Genomic DNA, 17,000 nt, shown 5'->3' with positions numbered 1-17,000 from the left:
ACATTCCTTATTACAGTCCAAGGGAATTAATAATTGCATACGGTTTTTTTTATATTTAATGTTTTGTATTTATTAATCTCACATGTCAAATCAACAGCCCTAGTTTGTAACAACCACACTCTTGGATTAGACAAATTCTCTTAGGTCAAGGATGTCAGGGATGTGCACAAACAGTAGAAATATCTCCAAACAAAATTGAGTTTGTGAATTATGTCATCATATTTAAGCAAACTAAAAGAAGCCTGTTCACCCAGAAAGTATAAATTAGCCTTTAGACCAGGGGTCCTCACACTTCATGAGATCTACTGTTTCATAATGCCATTACAGTATAAGATCTAGCATGCATTTTAAGCAATGTTGTCAGGATACCAAAAGTTCAGAAGCCAGTACTAATACCAGTGATACTTCATGCTTCTCGATACTAAAACTAACACTAACTAATTTGTAAATTATGGCATAGAGCAACTGACTGTATTTCTATTAATACCCGGCCAAGACAGGCCCTTTTTTTGTGTATTTGACCATCATGCAGGTGCATATACGCATAACCATAAGCACATATAAGCACACACGAGGGCGCACGGGGGCAAATATCCAAAATATATGATGGCAGGGGAAGAGTCATTCATATTCAAGAGGAAAGTGATATCTGATCGGTCGGAGAAATTATATCTCAACACTATCCCTTCCCCTAAACCTTACGCTATCCAATCAGGTAGAGCCTTCCCCTGATATCCTGAGGGGGCATTAAGATTCTCATTATTTGTGTAGTTTCTGTTTCTACCCCTTTCCTTTGTGACCTGTTAACGAGATCGATCAGTGGTTGTCTTGCGAGTGACCGGTGGATCGCAATCGATGGAATGAGACCCTCTACTTTACACTTTTCTGTATCTTTTCTGGAAGATACAGACAGCATATACTTCTTGTGTAGCCATTCAAGCAACTGCCATTGAGATTAATGGGAATGCTAAAAGATAGCATTCTCCAGGTATGATATTAGACCTCCTTGTTTAAAACCAACATGAACCTACACAAACAACCAGAATGCAGAAAGAGCGTTTTAAGGATAACTTTAGACATGTGGATCTTTATACCTCTTTATAAAGTTAATCGTGCAATCTGAACCACATTAGCAGTTGTTCGCTGTATTAAAAGGACCAAATGGCATCAGTGTATCGATTTATTATCTCGCCAAAACATTACTGCGATGCTTTTCCCCACATCAATTAGCAGTGTTTCTGCTCTAAGTAGCTATGACTGTCAAAGCCATGCTAATGCAGCACTAAATGGCCCAAAGTAGCCCTGACCACACTTGACTAGCTTTGATGAAAATATGACACCTTTGGGAAAGGACAGCAGACAGTCAAGCGATGGAGCTCCATAATCAAAGAGGGATTATTACACATATGGGTTTGTGACATATAGGTAGAGAGGCAGACAGGGCACCTACCTTCACAGGAGAGGCCATGAGAGGTGACCCCTGAGAGGCTGTCCCGACAGACGTTACAGAAGGTGGGGCGAGCGTGGGAGCAGGCATACCAGTTGTGCATCCCTGAGAAATGTTCCACATTAAACTGTGCCGTCTAGCAAAGGAGAAGTTAAGACAAATTGGCAGTGCCAGGATAAGACTTTATCAGTGCCCATTAGAAAAGGACACTTCACTTCAAAGAGAGGGCTAGAAAACAGTTTTCAGCATACACAAACACAAACACCCTCACACAGCTGTCCGCCAGCCGCCGCATGCAACACGCGGACTGTCACATGTGTAATAGCCTCAGGCAGTGTCAGAAATTAATGTTTTCTGCCCTCAAGAATTAATTTCCAAGGACATTTTCTTTTTTTACATTTATGAGGGCATACTTATTATTTACCCATTAACAAACAGCATGTGTATTTATGTCAAATAGTTGAATCACTGTATCAACCTGAACACATTTATTAGATTACACCGACAAAACTCGTTTTAAGTTTAAAATCAGGTAGAAATAGCTCCTTAAGGTAACTATTGCAGGTTACCACTTTTTACAGTTTAGATACTACTTAGATACTATAATAGATATATACTACTTTAAATGTTAGAAAACATAATGGCATTATGTTTTGTTTTTTTCCCCCATTCAATAAAAATTTTTCCCCAAGCTCCGGTTAATGTCTGACCCTGGCTTTAGGTCTGGAACGTGCAAACCTCCGGCACGCAACACCACACCACCTAATAACCAGTTTCTCCCCAGCAAAACCACACTGTCAGTGTTCATGCCCCCCAATGAACATCTACCTGCAGTCCGTTGCAACAGGACAGTGATTTATAAGGGCTGATCACATTTGATGGGTCCTGAATGTCAAAAAGATCGAGTAGGGAGCATTGCGCCCCCAGTCAGGGGTTCTGGAGGAGCGCTGGAGTTCTGGGTGTGGTATTGCAGAACACGGGGGTTGAGAGTCTTACATAACGCTCCAGCTCCTCATCTCACAGCAAAGTGAACATGCAGTCAACACTTAGTCAAGCAACGGCACTTTCATTTCCCATCATGCTATTTGAAGACAGTGTTTTAGATGAAATAAGCATGCACACAAATTATCGGAATTCCCTCCTTGCAGAACTATTTTAAAAAGATCACATGATATTTATAACAGGTCAGTATAGAAGCTGGATTTGAACATCCTAAACAAAGCATTAAATGCTGTCATATGCACACACATTTAGTGTTTCAGAGTCCGAGAATAGAAAACAGCAAACACGGAGTACATACAGCACTACATACAACAGTTTGAGATTTTTCAGTATTGTATCTCATTTACAAGCAAGCAACACTGAAGAGAAAAGAAGACATCAGGTAAGTTTAGAAGCTGGATTCGAACATCTAAAGCATGTGGCGAGTACACAGGACCTGAGTGAAAACAGTTTACGGTGAGAGCTGATTGTTTGCCATGCAGATTTAGTTGATAATTCATTGAGGAACTATAAAAAAAAAAAAAAGAGTTTGAATGTAACATGCAAACATGCATAATGACTTGTCCAGCATGCAACTCCACTCAAAACGGTGTGGAACAAACTGTGCTCTTACCTCGTAGTGCTCTCTGGACTGAACCGATTTCAGCGAGCTGATCCAGTCTTCCATTTCTTTCCTGTTCTCGGCACACAGGATGAGCCTTCGGAATGGTGTAATTACCTACAGGAAGACACAGATCCGGGGAGATGAGTGCAAAGTGTCTTGCTCTCTTGCCTAAATGACTGCGACTGACGATGTGTCCCCCTCTGCCTGCTCTTTAAGACGAAGCTCAGGACAAGCCCCCGTTCTCCTCCTCCCCTTTAACAGCCACCTCCACCCCTCTGGTCTTCTCCTCTGCTATCCTCTCCTTTCGGAAGCTTGAGCGAGATTTGGGCTGACAGGCAGAGTGCCTCAGAAAATGCTTGAAGCCTGTTTCATAACAGAGGCAGTCTCCACTCGAGTCAACCTATGTGCTTATAATACTCCTATTATTAATTGATAACAGCACCCTTAACATCTCCACATGCCGCTAGTGCTACCGCGGAGGCACTCAGCTGCCCAACAACTGTTTATGCTGCTACACGCTTGGAGAAGCAGGTGATGCCATCCTCAGGGAATTAGAGCTCACCACCTGCACCGAAACAACACTGCAGCAAAGATACCAACAAATCGATTTCTGATGTAGTGAATTCTGTAAATCTCAGGTCGTCAGAATACTGTAGATTTAAAGGTGTAAGAGCCAAGGTATCTTCATTAGGTTTACAGTGATTTAGGATGCGTCTGAATATGCATACTTTCCTATTAGATATGCTAAAAACAATATGCCAGTGGAGCAGGGTGTCCCAATCCTCAGTATTAATTAAAGACCAAGCTAGAAATATCCTGATGATCTACAACATCTGGCAAGATTCTGCAGTGCACATCCACTGGACACTTTAATATCCCATAATGTCAGGGCTGTAACCACAATAGACGTGTTCCCCCAATAATCAAATATGGCCAAACTGTCCACCCCTATTAATTGATATCCTTGTTGCTGTTCTGCCGCAGTCCATTATGCACTGCTTTCTAATTGTCATTAAGTTGTTGCAGATAGAGGTCTGCACGGGACTGTTTCTATCCCACACACAAACACTCCTGCTGAATTTTACTCCATGTTCACCCGCTCTCAGCGCGCAGTGATTTTCCTCCCGACCGCTCCCGTATCCGCAATCGCGCATTTGTTTTCCACATAGAGAAAAACCAAACAAAGAGACAACAAGTGTACACAAAGAATGTTTTATTTTTTCTGTAATTGCTATTATTAGATGACGTGTGAAAATGACACTAATTTGACTTGCCTGAGGTTGGTTTCTTAACACAAATTTTACCATTTTGTAGTCCTACCTGCCTGTTCTAAATATTGGATCATTTAATGCACCTTTTTTTGCATTAATTAATTAATAAAATAAAAAAGAGATCCACATCGGATTCTATAGGCTACACCAGGGGTGCCCAATACGTCGATCGCGATCTACCAGTCGATCGCAAAGGCAATGCTGGTAGATCGCACAAAATTTAAATGTACTTTCGTTACATTTTAATACAAATAAATATAATGCCTTTTAGTTTCTGTCTGACTTGCACTTGACGAGTAAATATTGACCAGGCAAGGTTTTGTTTATTCAGTTGCCATAACAACTACGTTTGCGCATACGGACCTTCCAAGGACTTCTGAGAACAGAGCGCGAAATTGCGATGCTACTGCCCGGATTAGGCAAAACTGAGCAATTTCGCGCTCTGTTCTCAGAAGTCCTTGAAAGGCGTGTATACGCAAGCCTAGTTGTCATGGCAACTGAATAATCGAAACCTCGCCTGGTCAATATTTACTCGTCATCAGAATAAGGTAAATGCCCTGGCTATTGTAATCTATTGTGCTGTAAGTGTTTTTGGTTTAGTTTTAAAACTCAATGATATCAACATTGAACATTATTATATATTTTTTTATTAATTAGAAGATGAATTCCATGTAGGGATACATGCAGTAGTCCCAACAAGCATTTTCTTATTTTAAATGAAACTGTGTTTTTTTAGTTGGTAGATCTTATTGAGTTGGTCATTTAAAAGTAGATCGTCACACAAAAGTGTGGGCACCCCTGGGCTACACTGACCGACCGCTGCCATCCACATCTCATGGAAGTACCGTCTGCTCCCATCTTCAACACAGAAATGTAATCCTGCACCGCAAGAAATCGGATCGGGCCCTGCGGGAGTTACACTGCAGACTTCTAGTTGCCGGCGTTACATAATGGTTTAAAAACGTTTTTTAAAACCATTTTTAGTGTGCTAAGTGGTATAACAGCGTTCGTCAATGTCATTTGAGATGGCCAATCAAATCAAAGAAGGCGGGACTCACGCTTCACAGAAGCTAAGCGGGAACCTAATAGATTAATATAGCGCCATGCATCGGTAAAGTCAGCGATTCAGATTAAGAGTGTTTTCCGCCATATAAAATGGAAGTATCTGACTGAACATGCCATATTTGGCCACAACTTTATTTTGAAATGTTGTACAGACCGTAGTCATTTCCAAGGATGCAAACTACTCACCTTTTGGTGAAATGCTCCGTTTTTAATTAAATGAATCTGGTCAACTGCCTTACTCTATTTAATTTGATTAGTCTATTGAAAAAAACATCTTGACTACAGAACCTTGACTACAAAACAGTCAAATAGACAAATCGGAAGTGACGCAGTCCACGGATTAGGGTACCAAAACGTAACGTCAAGAGGTGTCAGCTGAGTGAGAGCAATGCAGGACCAAAAAATTTCATTAAGCATAACATTACTTCAGCAAAGCAACAGCGCTTGAAAAGTGTTTATGTATGAAGTGCAAGTAAAGACGCTGACTACCACCACTGGAGTCGTGAGTTCGAAACCAGGGCATGCTGAGTGACTCCAGCCAGGTCTCCTTAACAACCAAATTGGCCCGGATGCTAGGGAGGGTAGAGTCACATGGGGTAACCTCCTCGTGGTTACTATAATGTGTGGTTCTTACTCTCTGTAGAGCGCATGCTGAGTTGTGGGTGGATGCCTTGTAGAATAGCATAAAGCCTCCACGGAGCGCTAATCTCTGCGGTAACACGCTCAACAAGCCACGTGATAATATACGTGGATTGACGGTCTCAGATGTGGAGGGAACTGAGATTTGTCCTCTGCCACCTGGATTGTGGTGAGTCACTACGCCACCATGAGGAATTAGAGTGCATTGGGAATTGGAGATTCCAAATTAGGGAGAAAATAAAATTTAAAAATTAAGTTACAAACACAGTTACAGATGCACAAACACATCCAGATGATCTAAGAAGATTATGTTTGAGTTCTGTTCTGAGAACATCGCCACCTGCTGTCAGTCAACGACGCTGGTAACAGCCACAATGAGCACTCGTTATAACATAAACAATAACAAACTCCAGTGCGGATTGCATCTTGCATCTACACAGACAACTCCTGCTCAAGAACTGGAGATGCCTCTTCTGCATTAGACCTACCTGATGAAATCTATTTCAAAAAGTGGTAGGTACAAAATTGGCAAAGGCAAATAGTGGTAGGGATATGTCCCACACGTTCCACCCATAAATGACACCTTTGACTGAATAAAACCGCAGGTCTGTATGCTGTCAGTCAAAGCTCTACATGATTCTGCTGTTAAAGCCACAACTGCATGTCTCCCCATAGATGCTATATACAATTTTGGCTTACTTGAGGGAGAAATGGCTCTGCATGTGAAATTATTAACAGTGTTTACTCTGTAAGGAACTGAATGTCCAGATGCTTAAGGGCATTTTACATGGTACGTGGCAAGCGACAAGCTTTTGCAATCTGCAGTATGTATGTAGCACAAGCGCAGCAATGCCCGCAACTGCTCCAGCTCAACTCAAGAGTGAAAAAATTTATCTTACGTAAATACAGTGAACATTGTATTCCATTTTGCATGCAAGTTATAAATAAAATATTAAATGGCTTTTATACAGTCTCTATATAAAATTAACCATGTATATAACTCATCCTCAGTAAACAAGATTGGTGGGCAGACATAGTTTTTGAAAAGATAATATATTTTATTTCCATGGCCTGTTTTCAAATTATTTGAGTTTTAAACTAAAATGGGTAGATAGTGTTGAACTAGTTAAAGAAAAAAGTAGATCTTAATGTAGTTTTTTTTAAATGGGCACAGCTGGAGAATCTCTGTCAACTTGAATTATGTAAAACATTTTTCTATTATTGATCTGCTTTGGGTGTCTGATTGCTTCAGGTGTTGTTTGCACAATTGTTCTGTTGTTTTTATTCAATGATAAAATACATAAAAAAGGCTAATTAATGCATTTTTGCCAAACATGACTTTACCTTGACAACTTTATGCAATCTGTGTTCTTAAATATTTTTCCTGATTACTCGATTAATCGTCAGAATAATAGTTTATTAAGTTAATTAATAGTTAATTGCCAAAATAATCGATAGTGTCAACCATACTTTTGAAGCTGCCTTTAAGACAATTTACCTGACATTGTTTGACATTGACCTGACAATCCATAAAACTCAAAGCAGAAGACTTACTACCCTCAGATTTAAATTAGAACATGGTAAGACATGTGACTTTGCCTCTATTGTGTTTCTAGGTTGTGGCAAGCACAGAGACATAAACTGTATTTTTAATGAAAATATTATTTGAAAATAACAACATTTTTGAAAACAACAAAAAAACATTTTGACTAAAAAATTTTTGTTTTTAATGAATTCTGACTTCCAGACAACAATCTCCTAAGTATCTTAATTCAAAAGAGACTCAAACTCATGAAGTGCTCCTGTTTATTTTGAGTATGTCCTTGTCAGGTCTGTGCTCAAAATCTGAATGGTTCACCTAAAAATGGAAAATTCCGTCATTTACTCACCCTTATGGTATTCCAAACCCTATGCTGTTATTTTTTCTTGGAATATAAATAGAGATATTTTATGCAGCTCTATTCCATAGAATAAAAGTGAGCAGTTTCTAGTGAGCAGGAGCTGTTAAGCTTCAAAAAGGACAAACACTATAAAGCACTATAAAAGGTGCAGTATAACGACCCCATAAAAGGGTTCCATACAACTCGTGTGCAATATCCAAAGTCTTCTGATACTATTCAACAGCTTTATGTTGTATGTAATGGAGTACTTTTATGGTGTTTGAAATTTTCTGTAAATAGGCTTTGCCTAGCTGGCTTGTACAGTTTTATATAGAGAGAGGTGTGGTTACCAAATATACAACGTTATCAATGTTGCACAATGGCAAACAGTCTCACTGAGAAATGTAGCTCATTGTAGCTGCTGCATGAGGATGGCATGTTGTGACGAGTGAAGACACCCTCCCATCTGCTCATGAGGCGGATTACAGGGGAATGCACTGATATATTTATACATTTTCTGTAAAATGGCTTAAAAGGGTTGTTGTTGTTTTTTTTCAATCAGCCATCACTGCTAATTAAATAAAAATAAAAAAAAACAAGTAAAATCAAGTAAAAACAAAGTAACAAATAATCAAGGCGCTTCCCACACTGATTTTCTCTAAACGAATACAAGAATGATATTTAATCATTTTCATTTAAATGCACCAATTTTAAACGGCAATATTTATTTACATATCTGTTTAATAAAACACCTTTATAAATCTGGATTGCAAAACTAATCTAATGAAAAAAATCTTTAGAAAATGTTATGGACAAAAAGTACAATACATTATTGCAATAAAGGGAGAAGTTAGACAGTATGCTAATCTCAGTCACCATTGACATTCATTGCATCATTTCTTTCATATATTGAAAGTGAATAGTGACTAAGACTGTCATTCTGCTGAACTGCTTCTTTAGGGTTCATTTGGTCAACTTGATAAGGTCACTTCAAGCGTAGAGTGTCTTTGGCAGATGTCCAGTGATCTGAGGAGACTCACAGTGGGTTTCTTCAACAGGAAGATGTTCGAATCTCAGAAGCCTCCTTTGTAAATACCACCCTGTGCCAGTTTACAGAGCCGCAATGTGAGGGTCCAGTTGTCCTTTACTACCTTGTAAATGACAAGTGGTCTGCAAGGCATGTTTTGCACAGCTGTGAAGGGCTGTTCAGTCAGAGAGCTGCTGCGGCATTAATGCACGGCTTATGTTTATTTATATGTTCACCATAGATACTGCAGATCTAAACCACAAGTACAAGACACTCAGTTACACTGCGTATCTTCTATGAAAACAAATAACAAAGTCACAGTGTCCAGGCTGCACTGTCAAATGCTTAAAGGAATAGTTCACCCAAAAAATATTATTTCACCCTCATGTTATCCCAAACCTGTATGAATTTCTTTCTTCTGAGAAACATAAAAAGATAAAATATGAAGACTGTGCAGGTCATTCGAGATAATTACAATGAATGGGGACAGGAGATTTCAAGCTTGAAAAAAGAGTCAAAAGCAATATTAAAGTCTTGTAAAAGTGGTCAATGTGACTTGTGAGCTGTAGTAAAGGTTCTGAAGCCATACAAAAGCTTTGTGTCAGGAACAAATCTGAAATGTTACTTGTTATTGTCTGAAAATCTTGACATCAGCCCTAGCTCTCCTTAGCGCCCATAAGTGAAATAGTGAGGTCCAATTGGTGAAATAATAATTTCAACTGGTTTTGTCAACCACTTTGTTCACAGATCACAAAGTCAGGCTAAATATTTCATGAACGCGCCAATGAGAACTAGGGTGGATGTCAAGATATTCAGTGAATAATGACTTAAATATGTTTTGTTTCTCAATCAAAGCTATTGCATGGCTTCAGAACACTTGGAATACAGTGCACAAGTCTTACAGTCTTGTTTTGCAATATGTTTATGGTACATTTGCATGGTTTATGAAGCTTGAAAGCACAAGTGCCCATTCAGTATAATTGCATGAAATAGAGTGACCTGTACAGTCTACACTCAAAAAAAAATTTTAACCTATTTTTTAAGGTTTAAGCATTTAAATTTCATAACCAAATTCCACCAAATTGAATTGTGCAATGTGTAACAAAATTAAATGAATACAGGTTTGGAACAACATGAGGGTGAGTAAAGGTTGACAGAATTCTCATTTCAGGGTGAACTATTCCTTTAAACTGCAGAAAGTATTGCAGAATTGTTTAAAACAGATGTTTGAATTACTTATAAAGCTATCTGATTAAATTGTGTTGCTACCTATCAATTTTCTCGTCCAGCCATGATGCAGTAATCACATTAGCATTCATCTTCTTCACTTAGACAATCAAGTGCCGGCAACTCCCGGCACATTCCTGTCCAACTACTCACTCTAAAAGCCTCTTCAACTGCACCCACTAAAGACACGGCAACTTCACTGATTGATTTCTTGTGTTCTGCCGCTGAAGTTCATCATTATATAACAATGAGTTTAGACTTTGGGGCTAAAATAATACTGCACTTAGAGACTCGCTCAATGCCAATTAGGGTTGTCACAATACCAACATATTAGAAGTCAACACTAATGCCAGTAAATTGATGCTTTTATTTAAGGAAGGCCACACTGTGGGCTAATCAGTGACACTGACAGGCTACAGAACATTCTATTGTCCTCATCAATAGATTAAACTTTGATTGAAAGTCAGGGAGAAAACTCCTTTGGATTTTCAACATAACCAAGATATCTATTTTAGTTCATTTTTCTTGGTCGTAATTATATAAAAACAAAATATAAAAAAAAATCTAAATGAATGAATCATACACTATAAAAAAAAAAATTTGTTAGGTAATCTAAAAATTTTCTTTATAGTACAAAATTAAATTAAGTTTTGGTTCTAAGTCGAACATTTCATTTAAATTGACAGCATCAAGCTGACAACATTAGGCTAAAACAACAAAAGGTAATTTGAATGGGTCTAGTCAGGTTGGAAAAGCTCCATAAAAGTAACAACTACACATTTTCACCTTTTACAGTATAATTAGTAACTACTTTTAAAAGGATCAAACAAGAATCCTCTAAGAATCAAATAAAATCCTACTGGACAAACTGAAATTCCCATTTTCCAGGTTTTTTTTTCTTTAAGGCTTTATTATTTTTTAAATAAATGTAATTGTATTGATTTTTTTTATTGTATGCGATCTAATAGGTGTGGGTGAGAAATAGATTGAAATTTAAGTCATTTTTTTTACTATAAATCTCCACTTTCACTTTCACTTGTACATCTGAAAGTCACATGTACTGCCTGTTTAGTTTCACTTTCACATCTGAAAGTTAAAGGTTGATTTAGAGTAAAAAAAAGTGTTATCTGTTTCTCACCCACACCTATCATATTACTTCAGAAGACATGGATTAAACCACTGGAGATTTATGGATTACTTCTGTTTCCTTTATGAGGTTTTTGGAGCTACAACGTTCTGATCACCATTCACTTGCATTGTATGGACCTACAGAGCTGAAGTTCTTCAGAAGAAAGTTATACACATCTGGCATGGCATGAAGGTGAGAAAATGATGAGATAATTTACATTTTTGGGTGAACAATCCCTTTAACTATTTGGCACATTTAGATGTCTGACTCCATTACATGTTTTATAAAACTTATATTCCTCTAAATTCCGATTGGATGAGCCACAATCAAATGCACAAAACCTATGACAGCACATTACTGTGCCGTGATGCCATGTTGACTGGCAATTATAAACAGCCTACAGTTACAATCTATAATAGCTGGCATCACATTGTGCCTAAGAACACGTTTACCCATGGAAAAATCGCTGTAAAGCACAGCCTCTCGTGGCTTACTACTTTAATGACCACCTGCTCCATCAAGGTTAACTAAATACAGAATCAATCTTCTCTGTCAGCTTGCACTGGTACACAGTGTTTTCGTATAGCAGGAAAGAGTTATTGCGTTTAATTAAAACACTCTCTCTACGTACCCCTCAACGTCTGCACTATTTCACATTAGTGAGCCTGCATATACCCTCTGGGCAAAATGTATCATTATTTCATTAACTCTATCTCATTCTGTTTATGGACTTAAATCTCAGATGTGTCAGGCCCATTTTTATAGCGAAAGATCATTAGTGGCGAATCAACAAGGTTGTTTTAGAATAATATTTCCAAAATAAATGTATCGTTTTATCATGTACTATACTTCAATATGAGTATTCCTGTATTGATCTGGTGTGACTCTACCTGAATTTAAAAAGTAATCCATTATTAAAGTTAAGACAATGTAGAATGTCAAGAATGAAACACTACAACGGTAAACTGATTTACTATATAATTAAAAAAAGAACCTGTTGAAATGACACTGACACATTATTCTGCTTAGCCCCTTTAAAACACAGGAAAAACACAAGCTTTTGTAATGACGTGCATAAGCAAATTATGCACAATAAAATCAGGAGCATGCATTAAGGAAGTAAATAGGGTCAGTTGCATAATGGGGTCCAGAAATCTGGATTTTGTTTTCAGTAATAATATATATATATTTTTAATTAATAATAATAATAATTAAAAAAAACATTAAGAAGAAATATATAAGATTATTTACTATTTCTAGGTCACTAATTCATTTTAAGCTTTGGAGAAAAAAGACAAAAAAAAAAAAAGCTTCTATTTTCTTGCTTCAGTTAACACAAGATGCTCTGTGGAACATTCTCAAATCATGCTGGGATAACATGCATCATCAGGTTTAGCACACACTTGTGGAGTACATGTTAACTTGAGTGCATACGAAATGGGGACATACTGTACTGAACACTAAAATGTGATAAAATGTTACTCAATTCCTTTTTTCAATTCAACTTTCACTCAAACAGTTATTCAGGTAATCTACTTCCCTGTAGTGAAAAATACTTTATTACATCATAATAGAATGCAAAATAGAATCTAGCTGTCTCAGACTTTTGGAGCCCACTGTACATACATAAAATGCAATTTATTCACTTTTAATGTTGCATTGAGGCTTTTCGAAATGTCTCTGGCAATTATGTACCAGCTCCTCATTTGAGATGCATAAGTCTGCACCATTAAAACTCAGAGCCATAAATGACAAATTCATGTCTTTGCAGTTCCCTAAAAGCTCTACCCCGTCATTTTGCCAACTGAGTTTAATGAAATCTTGCTCTTGAGAGCTGGCGTCAAAAAGCACTTGCTGCTAGAATTCACGCTTTGCCTCCGTCACGCGTACCTTAAAGTGCAACGCTCTGCCTGTCTTCTTAATCGCACCGAAATTCAAGCAGACAATGTCATTGTTAAGGAAAAAGCCATAGAGCTCATCTGTAATCTAAAGCAAGTTTCCATTCCCAAAGCAGAGCAAATATGGACATAGAGCAACACTGTCAGACACACACACGTGAACTCACCAGGCGAATCTCTCACAACTGCACCGCTGCCTCTGTATTCATAACCCGAATTGCTCTATGCCACCCCTACTGCAAAACCCTCCACAGCTCAAGGAACAGCCCACCGGAGACACACATGCACGCAATGTCACATGTAACGGCACACTGAGCATTTCCACATGGCAAAACATGCACAACAAGCGAATATCTTTAAGCTGTTTGACAAAGAACGGTTTCTACATACCAAGTGGACGTCTTAAAGAAGTTTGCGTGCGTTGCTCAACGCTGAATGACGTACTCCATTACATGAGCACTCTCCCAGGACCACTGACCAAGTCACGCATAAGCGTGTCATTATAAAGAGAGGAGATAGTGGGCTAGTGCTCACCTCTTCCCTGTCATACCCCATCACTCGCTCTCTCTTCCTGTAGCTATCGCTTCCCTCTTCACTCTGAATGGCATTTGCTGAGTGACATCACTCTTAGGATTTCCTTTTGTTCTGTAGATCACTTCACCCCCTCTCTCTCTCTCTCTCTCTCTCTCTCTCTCTCCTAGATACGCACAGTGCTGAGTGCTATTTTTAGAAACAGAGAAAAAAACAGCACGTCTATAAAGCCATAGGCTGCTACACTGAGAAAAATGCAGCAAAAATGGAGACCAAAGTGGCTGTGCTTTATGAAAAGGATTTTGGAAAGACAAATCCCAAAGATCTCTCTAAATTCTTGATTGTTTCTCCTCAACAGCAATGAGATAAAATGCACTTTGCTTTTCAAACATCTCTACTCAGAAAAAGAGCTTTGTTATCTGAAACGGTCTCCTCTAGAGGTTCACGAGTAAGCTCATCTATGCCTAAAACTACTCAATTCTGCAATCAAATGTCAAAGATTTCAATGAGCAAAAAATCAACAATTGTCTCAATTGTTTCTCTTGTATTTCTCCAAACTGATTTCTGGGTCAAAGTTGATTCTTATGAAACAGAGAATTCAATTTAGTCTCCAGAGGCATTTACGGGGAATCTCCAAGAAACAGAATTAGTTCGAGCCACAGAAAAAGCTACAAGAACCTCAAGAGAACATATAAAGAACAATTAGCAAGCTTGCACAGACAATTCAATTTAAAGGTGCAGTGTGTTCTTAAGTGCTACAAGCATCCCCAAAGAGAACTGCAAAAACAGACCTCATTCAGAGAAGTGCCATATTTGATTTTTCTTGGGAATGAAAACGAGGCTGTGAGGGATAAGCTAAAAGTGGTCGCACACTGGTTTCTTAAGGCAGACAACATACAATGTCTTAAAATCGGAAACCCTTCTTTTCTCTAAATGGGCCTCATCCATGAAAATTTAATAAATATACAAAACATTGGGAGTAATTCATGCGTAAAATGCTTTGCGAACTTTCCGGCGGATTCACAAACGCTTCATATTCCCCAGATTTGTTAGTAAAACGTGTGTATGTTAGTAATTCCAAACGTGCATGCACATTCATTCACAATTATCATAATCCACACCCATGAAAATGCATATTAGGAAGGCTTCAGGCTCACTTTACATGAGAATAGGAAGCTTTAAACATCTATGTGAACAGTAGTAAAAGGTTATTTTTTTTTGCATTTATATCGTAAAACACTTGCATGTTTGTTCTAAAAAGAGTCATCGCATGTCTTGCTGTCTTCAGAGGTTCTTTTGTGAATTAAACAGGCCAAGAGGTCAATAAAAATGGTTTGACATGAAGCTTCAGTGTAAAAAAAGATTCAGTTTATGGCGACAGGAGGATGTCCACCACAATTAACTTTCTCTGGTTCAGTTGAGCGCATCGCCAGCATCATTGCAGCACATTCAAATTTGGTTAAACATTTCTGTAGGCAGGCATACAATGTTTTGAAGGCTCTGTGTAATGTCTTTCCAAAATGTATGGGTTTTATTAAATTGATAAATATTATTTTAAGGAATAGTCCACCTGTGCATCTTCTGCAGCATACAAACAAAGATTTTTAGAAGATTCTCTCAGCTCTGTTGGCCCATAAAATGTCAGTGAATATTGACCAAAACTTTGAAGCTCCAAAAAGCTCATAAAGACAGATTAGAAGTAATAGATACAACTTGAGTGAGAGACAGATCAATATTTAAGTCCTTTTTTACTCTAAATCTCCACTTTAACATTCTTCTTCATTTGGTTTTGGCGATTCAGATTCTTCATGCATATTGCCATCTACTGGGCAGGGAAGAAAATTATTGAAATAACAACTTGGATCAAATTGTGTGATGGTGTAGTGGTCTAAAGCACACAACTGGTAATCAGAAGGTCACTGGTTCAATCCCCACAGCCACCACCATTGTGTCCTTGAGCAAGGCACTTAACTCCAGGTTGCTCCGGGGGGATTGTCCCTGTAATAAGGACTCTGTAAGTTGCTTTGGATAAAAGCGAGGGGAGGAGGGGCTCACTGTCATCCGCCAGAGGGTGGAGGAGTGGACCATGCGACAGCATTTCGGGGAACTGTCGAACAATCTTTTTTTCTCTCTCACTGTCACTCTGCCTTGCCCTTTCTCTCTCCTATTTCCCTCCCCTTGTCTCCCTCCCAGGTCTCGAAAGGCAGGGAAAGCCTGCTGGCAGGCATGGCCAGAAGGGCAACGCACCCCCCCCCCCCCATCCCTCAGAAAGGAGGGGTGGAATGTATGTCATGAAGGGTTCCCCAGTCTGAGGCAAAGGAGGGAGGAGTGTGACGGGGAGGAGGGAGGGGCCGGCCATGAGGACTCACAATTGGGCTAATCAGCCGAGGAGAGGGATAAGGCTGAGCCGGATGTGGCAGTTCTGCAGAGAGAGAGAGCCACATGCAGCTGTCATATGTGTGTGTTTGTGTTTTGTGTCTTTTTGTTTCATTAAATATTACTTTGACCGTTCAGCCAGATACTGCCTCCTCCTTGCCTATTTGAACCGTGTTACATAACCCTTTAACGTCTTTGGATTAACCTGACTATAATAGGTAATGCCAACCAAAAATAATTTGAAGGGTTACATCAGGTAGAAATAACTCCTTATGGTAACAACTGCACTTTTTACAGTGTGATTATTTTTTACAAGTATAATGAGCGTCTGTTGTGTTTTTTTGGCAGTGAGAGATTTCTTTGAGATGAAAAAGCCTCTCTTAAAGAAGGCAGAGCATGGCAGCTACCTCGTAGCATGTGCGTTACACACAATATGCCAAATCATCCAAAACATGCTCAGCGGAGCAGTAAGATCTGTGCTGCTAAGAATAACCCTGTGTTCTCCTCTGAGCTTTCTTAGTCCTCTGCTCTTTCTATTTATAGCAGTGCCTGGGGAGACGGCACACAGTTTAGAGAAGGACACATGCACAGTGACTGCTCTTCGGCAGGTTTGATGTCAGCTGATGACTCCAGCTTGTTTACATGCTCTCACAAACAAACAGTCACATTTTTCTAAAAATGTGCTTCATGTGGTAACATCAATTTAAGTGGTCTGATAATTCATCTAAAAACATAAGCTTGAGAAAGACTGAATTACGTGACTACATTACGTTACACAAACCAAAGTAAGATCAAGTAGAAATAGCCCCTTAAGGTAACATTTGCATATATAATTGTAAACATTTCAGGGTTCAGCCACTTTTATCTTTTTAATATCTTTTGTGGCTGAACTCTGACACTCATG

At 38.7% G+C, this 17,000-nt stretch overlaps 1 protein-coding gene across 3 annotated transcripts in view; it reads right to left on the bottom strand.

Moving 5' to 3' along the window:
- LOC127659316 (diacylglycerol kinase eta-like) overlaps positions 1 to 17,000 on the bottom strand; it is a 111,048-nt gene that overhangs the window by 50,650 nt on the left and 43,398 nt on the right. For all 3 annotated transcript variants that reach the window (XM_052149084.1, XM_052149083.1, XM_052149085.1), the window contains 2 exons: positions 3,063 to 3,167; positions 1,451 to 1,583 (listed from right to left, as the gene is read on the bottom strand). In XM_052149084.1, the coding sequence (XP_052005044.1) occupies positions 1,451 to 1,583; positions 3,063 to 3,167 (238 nt within the window). The remainder of the gene's footprint in view (positions 1 to 1,450; positions 1,584 to 3,062; positions 3,168 to 17,000) is intronic.

This window comes from Xyrauchen texanus, chromosome 18 (genome assembly GCF_025860055.1).
Source record: "Xyrauchen texanus isolate HMW12.3.18 chromosome 18, RBS_HiC_50CHRs, whole genome shotgun sequence".
NCBI classification, from domain to species: Eukaryota; Metazoa; Chordata; class Actinopteri; order Cypriniformes; family Catostomidae; genus Xyrauchen; species Xyrauchen texanus.
Note: the sequence above shows the minus strand (reverse complement) of the source record. Positions and strands in the feature narration are given on the sequence as shown.